At 30.5% G+C, this 12,468-nt stretch overlaps 1 protein-coding gene across 4 annotated transcripts; it reads right to left on the minus strand.

Annotated features, from left to right (window-relative positions):
• Nucleotides 1–551: 551 nt before the first annotated feature.
• Nucleotides 552–4,444, minus strand: LOC133693154 (aldehyde dehydrogenase family 3 member F1-like). 4 transcript variants are annotated; one of them, XM_062114328.1, is made up of 11 exons: nucleotides 4,029–4,444; nucleotides 3,831–3,923; nucleotides 3,517–3,585; nucleotides 3,150–3,246; nucleotides 2,823–3,029; nucleotides 2,454–2,578; nucleotides 2,237–2,341; nucleotides 1,960–2,132; nucleotides 1,542–1,632; nucleotides 1,235–1,398; nucleotides 552–1,085 (listed from the first exon to the last, which is right to left on the minus strand). In XM_062114328.1, exons 1-11 carry the CDS (start codon nucleotides 4,224–4,226, stop codon nucleotides 983–985), a joined length of 1,425 nt encoding a protein of 474 aa, XP_061970312.1. In that variant the 5' UTR covers nucleotides 4,227–4,444; the 3' UTR covers nucleotides 552–982. The 4 variants fall into 4 exon arrangements, with proteins under 4 accessions (XP_061970312.1, XP_061970295.1, XP_061970317.1 ...); XM_062114311.1 differs by having other exon boundaries at nucleotides 1,235–1,384; nucleotides 4,029–4,439; XM_062114333.1 differs by having other exon boundaries at nucleotides 1,235–1,384; nucleotides 3,860–3,923; nucleotides 4,029–4,438.
• Nucleotides 4,445–12,468: the final 8,024 nt, after the last annotated feature.

Genomic DNA, 12,468 nt, shown 5'->3' on the forward strand with positions numbered 1-12,468 from the left:
AATATAATAAGTATTATGGATTATTGTTTTTGTTTTAATTACTAATTAGAAGTTTTGAACTATCATTTGGTTTCATTAGTTTTTAATAATATAATAATTTGAAAGATTATGAAATGTTGTGTCTTTTTAAATAACTTACTCTTTGATATGTTCTTTTAATATGTTTGTTGTGAGGTTTAGGATAGATAAGATGCTGTTATAATACCACTCTTGCATTGTTAGTCATGAACTCGGAATTCAGGTCATGAAGAGGGTCTAGTGTTCGTGGGATTTGAGAAATGGCTGAAAATAAAGAAGGAGATGTGAAGATAGAAATTTCATAAGAAAAAAAATGAAGATAACACTGGAATTAATATATAGACCAAACTTTTAAGTGGTCTAGGAAGCAGACATGTAGTACTTGTTAACACTGGAATTAAATGGATTGCCTGTCTGGGCTCTGGAGAATAGCTAGGTACTTAGGATGTGGCAATGCATGGACTAGCTGCTCAGTTCTTTGTGTTATTTTTCAACCAAAAGAAATGGAATTTGTAACACAATTTCTCAGCATCTAAAACAATCTCCAGCATCATCTTGGACTAGATTCTGGTTTTATAGGAATAGCTAGGGTCATTATTACAAATGACTAGATTTGTGAACAAGATACAAAGAAAATTTGCACCAATCGAACAAAAGAGTCTTGTACTTAGATACAATACACATTACGAGAATTAATATATATAATCGGAAAAGGTTCATTGACGCTATTCCGGAGTCATTATTGCTGATTTTGGCTGTGCAGATTCATCCAGGGAGACTCAATATTGAGGCAACAGAACTGCTACATGCCATCGGAGTCCTGTCTATCTTCGCCTCTTTAAGCCAAGAATGACCAGGAGCATTCCAAGATAGTCATAATTGTAAGTCGCTTCCAAAAGCAACAGCTTGTAATCATTCCATGGAGGAAATCTGAACCAAAAATCAGTTAGGAAGCTTCTTCTTGTCACTGCCTTGTAGTGGCTAAACGTGTCGAATGAGAATTTCCCATGATACTTGCCAATCCCACTTTCTCCAATCCCTCCAAATGGTAAGGCATCAGCTGCATACTGCATTTGCATTTAAGAGTAAGAACATAAAAGGAATGGGAAATTTTTATTTAAGAGAAAACTTGCTACAGTTTTCTCTGTTGCAATCAAGAAATTTTTTAAAAAAATGAAACGAGAAGATTAGTCTGGTACTGGATGAATCGAAGTACCTGAATAACTGCATCGTTGAATACCAAGCTTCCTGACGATGTTTCAGATAACATTCTTCTCCTGAATTTTTCATTGTTGGTGAAGGCATAAATTGCAAGTGGCTTAGGCTTTGAGTTGATAAAACCAATACTGTCCTCAACCTTGTCCAGCTGTAGAAGCAAAACTGAATTAATCATTAATTATAAACTAAGATTAATTATGAAAATAATTGGTGGTTAATACTCTAGTTTTCTTGATTATTGTTGGATGGAGTTCTTGAAGAATACAAGTATAAAGATAAAAGGAGATGATTGGTATGTAGCTCACTGTGATTATGGGAAGCAAAGGACCAAATATCTCTTCTGTCATTATTGCTGCATCAAGTGGAGGATCTACCAGGATTGTTGGCTCAACGAACCTGCATGGAGGTTTCCACAAACATGTTATCAATAGCTAGCAGCAATACTTGTATTGTATGAAGGACTATATGGCCAGATAACTTGTCAGTCATATCTAATCAAGGTCAAGAAAATCAGATAAATTGCATTTTGTAAAGAACAGTGAGTTATAATTCGTGGGTAATAACAATTCATTTACTGTTGCTGTCTAAACACCCATTGAACAGACCAAGACAATCTACGGTATAATTAAGTCTAATAATGCATGTTTATAATGGAAAAGAAGGGCGGAGAAAACTATATCATAGCATTTAAAATATATAGAAAGTATAAATAGTGCATCATACAGATTCTTTTCATCCATTGAACCTCCATAGACAATGGAATTTTGCACGGCTGAGTCGCTTAGAAGATTCTTCAATCTCAAGAAATGCTGTTCGTTGACTATTCTTGCAACAGTATTTGTCTCTCTTTGGTTTTCACCAAACATTTTCTTGATCATAACTTTCATTAATTCCACCTGACAACACCGTAGACACAAGTTCAAAACTGATCTCTTGTAGAGAAGACGGTACTAGAAAAGCTCAAGTGAGTTCAGAAACCTATATTTCCCTACAAGCTCACCAAGGTGGAAGCAAATCTTTTTTCCACTAGGATATAATCAATTGCTATACATGCTTGACCAGCACAGGCTCCAAATTTTGACACTAAAATTCTGTTCACAGTTACCTAGCAACCAACAGGGATTGTATTTTAGCAGCAGTGTAAGTTCCTACTACGTTACATATTAATCGTGTTCATTACAACATGATGCATTTACATATTTTAGATAAAAACCAACCTTTGTATCCCATGAAGATGATACAGAATCTACAACAGCAGGGCATTTACCTCCCAATTCTAGAGCAACAGGTGTGAGATGGTTCACAGCTGCTGACATAATTATTCGTCCTACTCGTGCACTTCCTAGGATAGATTTGTAGGAAAAAGATGGGGAAGAAGCATTAAAATGAATATCAGACAGTTAATGAAACATAACCATGTAGGTAATATTAGTCCATTTCAATAGAAACGAAAAGCTGGTCATGAGTTTTCTAATGGTATACAAACAAACATGGAATTTTATGCAGGCATTCACATTCACTCTCCATGTATATATGCTCATTCATATGCTTATATATATGTGTTCGTGTTATAACTGTATGTACACCTGTAAAAAAGATCTTGTCCCATTTCTGCTGTAGGAGGCGTTCACCCACAGCTGGTCCTCCTTGGATAACCTTGACAGCTGAATTGTCTAGGTAAGTTGGCAAAATATTTGCTAGAAGAGAAGCACTTGCAGGAGCTAATTCCGAAGGTTTTAAAACCATCGTGTTACCTGCAGCTATTGCTCCTATCATTGGTTCCAGGGATAGTCCTGCATATTTGTGATAACACATCGATCATTGAGCATAGCAATCTTAGACAATATCCAAGGACATAATAGGCCTGTCCTTTTTTTTTAATCTTCTTCTCAGTTACGTCACAAATAGCTTACCAAAAGGAAAATTCCATGATGAAATAATTAGGACAAAACCAAGAGGTTCAGGTACCAATTCTGCAGATGATAACAGGGCAACTCTTGGCAACTTGGCCTGTCGTCAATTATGAACGAACATTGTATATAGTTAGTAACTTTACACACAGAAACATGAATCTATAGGCATAGGCACAGAACATGGTACTGTTGAATGTTGAGCCTTTGATATTTGACAACATCAAATACTAATTTAAATGAAGGTCAACTTGTAAACACACCACATGAAATCATTCCTTGAGAGTACCGATCGACGTTGGTGGGAAAGAAGAAATTATAGCAATTTACAAGAGATCATCTGTTGCCGAAAGAGAGCAATAATGCTTACCTTCTTGCTTGACATCCATTCTTTTAATCCGTGCAGTGCAAAATTGATGGATTTTGTCAGTATCCCTACCTGCAAAAACAATCCACGTCTTTTTGGATTTCCAAATCACAAATCTTATTTTCCTTTTTCCTGAACCAAAAACATCTCCTATGACAAGAAACATTCCTACATTTACATTCGGGGAACCCTTAATTTTAAGAAAATATATGATTCCGTGTATCAAATAACAAATGGTGAACTGTGAGTTCTAGACATAATAAATAATTGGTCAACCACAAGAAAATAATTAACAGTCATGTAAGAAATTTGTGTACCATGATTTGTTTATTTGTAGCATTACTACCTTTAAACCTGGAAGCCACCTGATAAAATCTAACGAAGCGAAGATCGAATAATAGGAGGGCGGTCTTTAGCATGCATTTAACAATAAAAAGGAAACTTGTTTGAAATTGCAGTTCTCTGATGATGAAAAAAAAAAAAACAAAATCGCAGCATATTAAGAAACAACATACCTCGTCTCTGTATGCCTCAACATGATGCTTCCCTAAATCTTCCTTTAAAGCCTTGGAGATCTCTCTCTCTTTTTCCTTAATAAACGAGAGCAATCCTTTCAGTTGGGATTGCCTCCAAGCTACATCTTTGGTCTTTCCACTCCTAAAATACTGTCTCATGGCCTCTAAATCACTCTCCAAACCCTTCACACCCTCCATATTGCTCTAATTGACAAGAACACTCTACTTACTCGACCTTCGATGCTGATAGTGTGTGTGTGTGTGTGATTCGTACTTCTTCTGGCTCTATGACGTAAATCTGCTAGCTTTAACTTGCCATAGACACAATGATACGGGCACGTCCATTAATGTTGTAGGACTAAGATGGAGAGTTGGGACAACTCGTTTCCATTTATTGTAGGACCTTCAGAATTGATAGGCACATTGATATTTCTTGCAAACTACTGCAAAATTATATGTAATTTGAGGAGCGCAGGGACCGTGTTAACATCCATATGATAAATGTACACATTTATCGATGCTTGAAATAAATGTATAGGATCATGTCATGTATATATGGCATGCAATATGCCTGCCTGGATAAGTTCTTCTCCAAGATCTGTGTATGTAGTTAATACTGGTCATTGGCCCCGCTATGCAGTACGTAAATCCAGTTTTTTTTTTATGTAAACAAAAGTTAAGAGTATCAATAATTTTTTAATAGTTTCATTAAATTAAATCCGGTGAAGTAATTTAATCTTAAAATTTTCGAGTTAATTTTTTATTTGACTCAAGATTTCAATTAAATTACGTGGAATTGTTAATTTTTTAATTTGACTCAAGATTTCAATTAAATTATGTGGAATCTAAACCAACTTAAATCGATTGATTTTATGTGTTTAAATACAATATTGGTAATTAGTAAAAACATAACTTAACTTTAAAAAAGAACTTCAAGATAACAACTTTTTTAAAAAACAATATTGAAATAATGACAGATTAGATTAACTTTGGTACCCTCACAACTCGGGTCATAAACTCTATTGGATTTAATAATATTTTTTATAAAAAAGAATTTATTTAATTATATGATAAAAATAAATGCTCACAAAATTAAGAACCAACCTAAAAATAGACACTTATATGAGTAAGTAATAACCTTATAGAAAACAAATAAAAATAAATAATGTAGTTTATTTCATAATCTATTCAATATTGAAGGATGAAATAAAAAAACAAAACAATTAAAAGACCCAAAACTAAAAAAAAATATTATATTGATGGGTAAATTCATCAAACTTGCAAATCAGGTACCCAAAGCTACCAAGCGAAACCTATGAACCTGACTATGAACTCCACTAAAATTTTAATTTTTTTTTAGATTCTGATTTTAATTTCTAATATAATTAAATTGCTTTTGTAACCTATAAAAAAAACATGGTAAATTTTTTTAGAAAGCAAACTCGATTAAATTAATATTTCAGCTTTTAGAATTCTTTGTGTTTGTTAAATTATTAGATCTCTTGAAATTAAATTTAAAAGTTGATATTTGAGTCAATTTTGATATTTTTCTTAGATTCTGATTTTATTTTCTAATATAAATCGTTTTCCTAGCCTATAGAAAAACATGATAAAATCTTTTATAAAGCAAACTTGATTAAATTAATATTTAAGCTTTTAGAATTCTTTGTGTGTAGCCCTATTTCAATCATTCTTCTATTATTTTTTTGAACTCGGCACTGCTTTGGCTTTCATCCTTTTGTTTCGAGTCACAGTGCAATAAGGGTCACCTTCCATTTGAGGCGTCATTAGTCACGTAACCACCGACATAAAAAGAGTGCCGTTTAGTCGCATATTTTTGGCATAGTTATTAAACCCGTTCACGGTTGATTTATACAAGAAGTCTGGTTTTGAGTTTTATAGATTAACTTGAAAAAATTAAAAAAAATAAAATTTTAATATTTTATATGAAAAAATTAAAAAAAATCTATATAAATATAGGTTATACATATTGTAAATAATTAATTTTAAAAAAATATTTTAAAAAGTTTTTTATCACACTAAAAAGATATTATGTTAAGTTTTTAAATTAAAATATTTAAACCAAAAAAAATTTTTATTCTACATTGAAAAAACATAGTTTTTTTCTTGTGAACATAGAGTATATATAATAACGAGTTTGAAATCCCACATTGAAAAAACATAGTTTCTTTCTTGTAAACATAGAGTATACATACTAATGTGTTTCAAATTCCACATTGAAAAAAAAAATATAACTTTTTTCTTGGAAACATATAATATATATACTAATGTGTTTCCAATCTCACATTGAAAAATGTAGTTTTTTTCTTGGGAACATAGATCCCACATTGAAAAAATATAACTTTTTTTCTTGAAAGCATAGAGTTTCAAATCCCAAAATTAAAAAGATATTATGTTATCCTTTTAAGTTGAAGTATTTAAACTAAAAAGTTTTTTATCCTATATTGAAAAAATATTTTTTTCTAGGAACATAGAGTATATATACTAATGGATTTCAAATCCCATATTTAAAAAAAAAAATATTGGATCTTGTTCGGGTCTTACCCAAATTGTCTAGGTTATAGGTTGACCAAATTTAACTGTACTAATCAATCTTTTAACAAACCCAAACTAATTGAGCACGGAACCACTTCTACCTACATATTCAATGTATGTACGTCTCTCTCTCTCTCTCTCTCTCTCTCTCTCTCTCTCTCTCTATATATCTATATATATATATATATATATATATATATATATATATATATATATATATATATATATATATATATATATATATATATATCAGTATGAATTTTGAAGTATTGTATTTTGACTTCTTTCCGGGGTGTTGAGCGATTTTATTTTAACTTTTTTAAAAAAAAAAATATTTCTAGTTTAAAAAATATTATGTTAATATTTAAAAAAATATATGATTTTAATTTGTTGATGTGAAAAATTATTTTAATATTTTTAAATAAGAAAATTTATTTTAAAAAAAAAAGTAGCATTCACTCCATTCTCAACAGAACCCCGTTCGCCATTGATAATGATATCCAACTACTTGTGCGGTTTTATAATGGCATTTACTACTCTTATTTTGAAAAAAAGCTAACAACCACCAGTATTGATGGAACACGAGTCAATTTCTATTTTTATTTTAACGAATTTGGTAGTGTTTCAAATTATAATTATAGTTATTTTTTAATGTATTATTTATTTATTTATTTTTAATATTAATATATAAAACAATTCAAAATAGGTTTAAAATTAAAATTATAGTTGTTTTTTCAAAAATATTTTTAAAATGTAAAAATAAATAGGTATAGATTGAAAATCTTTGTCTCGTGCTCCTATGCCGTGTGATATTAAATTTTTTAACATTAAAGTGTTATTAACGAAGTTTCAAGTATATGTTAATTTAATATAATCTAATTTATTTGATAGATTTAAAGATAACTCGAATAAGAAGTAAGAATATAATTTAACTAAATGAGTTAAAAATCATATTTTTTTAATATTAAGATGACAATGTATTGGGTTGATATTTATCAACTTAGGTTAACTTATCAAATTTATAACTTGGATCATGAGATTATAATAACTGTAACACCCCGTAATTGAATACATTCGTGAAACACTTTGAGCCTTAACTTTAAAAAAATAGGTATTATTTTTTTTTCGCACCTAACTTATCAGAGACTTGCCGAAATTTCCACTGAAATTTCAACAGAGTTTCCTTTATACTTGGAGGTCCCAAGTTATTGTCAATCATCTTGTATAATTATACTCATTTCTCAATCATATCATAATCATATAGAACATCAACATCACATCATTTATGGTATATGCATAACATTTCGCATGTTCATTTCTTTTCCATTAACGCCCATGATTCATAATAATTGAAAGTAAACAAACAATAAGATTACAAATACAAAATAATATATTTTTACGTGCCGACACTTAATATAAAAGGAGTACTATTACATATTAAGTCATTAAATTCCTTAAGACAAAATACATTAATGTTCATTTTCTTATTTAATCATACAAAAAGAGACTGAAGAACCTATAACAATACTCCTTGCATGAATCTAAAGGACTTGTAATTTCGTAATGTATAGAATAAATATATGAAGAATAAAATATAACATAAAAGGAAAATCAGACAATACATGCACAGGTAAGTAAACATATATTCAACGATATGTAATCATAGTTCCTTGAAATTCTCATTTAACTTTCCATTATTACGTCTCTATTAGTCATTCCTAGAATTATTCAACATTTTCGTTTTGTATCTTGTTTCACCTCACGAGCGCATTTAATTCATTATAATATCTAACATGTGATTTCTCTCTCTCTTACTCTTTATCTCTTTAAATCAATTTCAATCCCAATATCTATTATACCCATTATGGCTTTTCCATATAAATCGTCAAACTCGTCATGTTTTCGGTCCAATTTTAGTTTATAAATATATTCAACTTACATATTTATTGTGCCCATTTCGACACATTCCAATGTTTCTTTAGATTTTCAGTAAAATCTCCCTTTATCATGGAACCTATTATCATTTTCATAATATTCATATCTGATCCATCTTCAAATAATATAAATACCATACATACATCAATATATTTAATTCATCAACCTAATCTCATTTGGCCATCATAATTAAGGTCAAATTTCATTATCTATCACTATTATTGGCATTTTATTACACTGTTATAATTACCACCAAATTCTTTTCATGTCAACAACAACACAAAACCTCAATACAACGTATTTACATTATTAGTCATAATTTCTTTGACATCCTCCATGTGCACAGTACACAATTCTCAAATTGTATCAATTACAATTCATCAATTAATTTAAAATACATCATGTGTGTGTGTGTGTGTGTGTGTGTGTGTGTGTGTGTGTGTGTGTGTGTGTGTGTGTGTGTGTGTGTGTGTCATCGCATTCCTCAAATATATAACACCTACCATAGTTAATGAACTTCTATTCACACGTCCCAAGCGATACAATATTTGCCTCTATCCTTCACAAGGATTAGATTTTCGTCAATTTATTATTATTTTATTTATTTATTTCTTCAATAATCCATAACATAAACACATTTTACTATTTTTGGTTAAGAATAAGGTATCATCCAACATTTCATTTACAATATGACAAGTTAATCATCCCAATAATATTAACACCACACAAGTAAGTTTAACTCAAGTTGCATATTCTAGTCATTAGAAAACAAAATTGATGCCACTAGCCCATTATCGGGTAACTAGTTCCTCCGCCCATCTTATTCCATAATTTCTAATCAATATCTGCCTCTTCAAGGCTGAATGAATAATCCTATTAAGATGTCAATCCCCATTTCATTAACACTTTTAATTATTCCCTATAAAAAATACCATTATAATACATCTCCCCCAAAACTTGGAAGGGAATGTCGACACTAATAAATTTTTATTAGTGTCATTAGTCGTCCATATCAAGAATGACTAATCAAGTTCATTGTAAATGTTAAAATCAATGTTACTGATTGATGTCATTGACTATTTCTAACCTGAAATAGCCAATCAAATTTTTTTTCTTTCCAAAATACCTTGGAATATTTCCAAAAATATTGATGTCAAGATTCCTGACATCATTAGCTTTCACTTCAAGAATAGTTAATCAAGTTTCATAATTCATATTGTTAAACCAAACAAGTACTCATATCCATTTTAATTTCTTGTTTATTTCACTTTATCCTTTCTCTTTGTGGTTTCACCTATAAATGCAAAGACTAAGAATTTAATAAGTTAGTAAATTAACGTTACGTAAAAAGTGTAGGTATAGAACACTTACCTGTTGCAGAAGCTTGACTCGCACTCCCTTGTTATTGTTGTGCCCCTCATGCAGTCTCTCCTCAAGCTTTTACTATACAAACTCTTAAGAAGTTGGGTCCCCCCTTTCAAATGATTCTCCTACATTTTAATATAACATCCTAGATCAAATTTGAATCTTCCCGATTTATTCATAAATTCACAAAATCAAATGCTTTCATGAATAATTTTCATGAATTTATTTTATTTTCTTACTTGTCATTTAAATTCATTTACACTAGAATTTATTTACACTAATATTAAATATCTAATTAACTCAATTCTTCATCAATGATTTTCAATTTTCAAAAGACATGTTCACCAATTTTCTAATGTCCAAAGACATCCAAACAATGTAATTTAGCTTAAATTTCAGCAATGACTACATATGCCAAATTTTTCCAGTGCACTCTCAAAATGATTCCTTATATCATAAATCAATTTACAACATCCCTTACCATGATTTCCTATTCATTTGTTTATCAAGATATGTAATTTACCAAACATTTCGGCGCTTATTTAACTAACATGGGTAATTAGAATAAGAGTTAATTTTCCAAAGTTGGTTTCAATTTATCCCAAACTACTTTACCATATCATGTTTTCCATTCCAATACAACCAAAGTATTAATCCACAAATATTTTTTTATATATAGAATTTAACTATACCATCACTTATCAACACATCAAACATGACTCAAACACTTTCATCACCATTAAACCCATTACAATTATCCTTGGTCCTAAAACATACTTTTTATGCTAAATATCATATTCTCATTCAATATTTCTCAAACCAAAGTTAAAACATCATTCTCTAAATTTAGAATTCAATAAATCCAAATGGTGGAATTATACATCATCATCATTAGAATAACATATCTAAAATTAACATATATCCAACAATTAAATCTCCCTATATCATAACAATACCGAACTAACCTGAAAATTAAAGACCTATTGTTCAGGAAGTACAATATCTGGTAGGAGTGTTTGTTTCTGATCTTAACCATTCAGGATTTATATAACATCTAGATGAATAACATATCCAAAATCCAGACCAATCCAACAGTGAAAAGATGATATAACGGTCGATGAATGAGGCTGTCTTGAAGGGTGATTTTCCAGAAATGTTCCTCTGATGATAGCTCTCAAACGAAGTCTGCTATTGACAATCTCTTTGGTTAGAATGTAGGTGACACTGATCATAATAACATATCCAAAAAGCAACCTAATTCAACGATGGAAAGCCAAGATATGGCTGCCGAAGTTCCTGCTCTGTGGCCATCCCAAAACCCATAGTTTCAAATCAATCTATTCCTTCTATTTTTCTACAAATCAAGCCATTATCGTGCAATTAATCTCGAAATTCACAAGAACAATTATTCCTCCAAAATATTTACATGAACCCTATAATTTTAAACTTGGAGGTTTTCTTCTCCTCGTGCAAGAAAAAGAGAGAAAAATAAAATTACTTGAGGGTATATCCCTTACCTTTGCTACTTTAGCTTATTTGAGTGAATTCTTACAAAAATCATGTCTTCTTCTTCCAATTTCTAGCTTCTTCTCTTTGTTTTTCTCAAGCTCTATGACTCTTTAAGTTTAGTCACTTAATATGTTTTCTTGGATATAATCCTCCTAAGAACACTCCCTCTTGATTTAGCTTGAAAAAAATGAAGAGAAGATGAAGAAAATGGGACAAAAATATGGTCTCCCTCCTGTTTTCCTTTTGCATAGGGCGTGGTCTGTCTTTAAAGGAGGAGAGGAGAATATTGTTTTATATAAAATTATCAAAATGCCATTATTAATGCCCCTTGTGTCATCTTCTTCAATTTACCTGATTTTGAGCATTCTTGTAAAGCCTTTCCAAACTCCAATTGACATTAAATTTTAACCTAAGATAAATCAATAAATTTGGAGATTTCTTATAAAATTACAGTCCGCTCCAACGGTTGGATTGAGATATATCATCGATATCGTAAAATTAGACAATCAATGTCTTTTACACTAAAATCCGAATTTCATGCATTACTTTATTTACTTAGATTCTCATGACATTTCCCCTTAATTTATAATCAATAAATTCAATATTACCATATTTATCACTAATTTGTCAAACTAAGTTTTCTGACCGGGGTTTACATATCTTCTCGTTTTTCTTATTCTTTTATTCATTGAAACTCGTCACTGGTTTTGTTAATGCTACGAGTTTTAAACTAAAAATCATGACTTTCATTTCGACTTCAACAATAGCTTTAAATTTGTTTATTGAAATCATTCTCTCTCTCACTTGACATATTTATTATCATTCCTATTGTTTATTCATTTCTTTCATATTGAATCTTCATTACTCATCAAGACCTCATTTCTTTCATACTGAATCCATGAAAAATGAAACCACCTTCTCTTTTAATTTTGGTTAATTCTTCCCTGGCTAAATTACCCAATCAGAACAGCTATTAAATTATTGATAGGCGTGGAACCTCCCAATGGTTTCCACAAAAACGCTTGGATTACTGGATTTTTTTCCCCAGTGGCAATTGTTTTTAACAGGTGGGGTT

The sequence above is a fragment of the Populus nigra genome, chromosome 1 (genome assembly GCF_951802175.1).
Source record: "Populus nigra chromosome 1, ddPopNigr1.1, whole genome shotgun sequence".
Classification (NCBI taxonomy): Eukaryota; Viridiplantae; Streptophyta; class Magnoliopsida; order Malpighiales; family Salicaceae; genus Populus; species Populus nigra.

Bases quoted from the DNA above. Each gene is read 5' to 3' on its own strand.
- LOC133693154 (XM_062114311.1), bottom strand. From the start codon at position 4,226: ATGGAGGGTGTGAAGGGTTTGGAGAGTGATTTAGAGGCCATGAGACAG. The intron at 3,247-3,516 runs GTAAGCATTATT...AATTGACGACAG, and splicing joins AATGGATGTCAAGCAAGAAG to GCCAAGTTGCCAAGAGTTGC. The intron at 1,086-1,234 runs GTACTTCGATTC...ATGCAAATGCAG, and splicing joins TCAACGATGCAGTTATTCAG to TATGCAGCTGATGCCTTACC.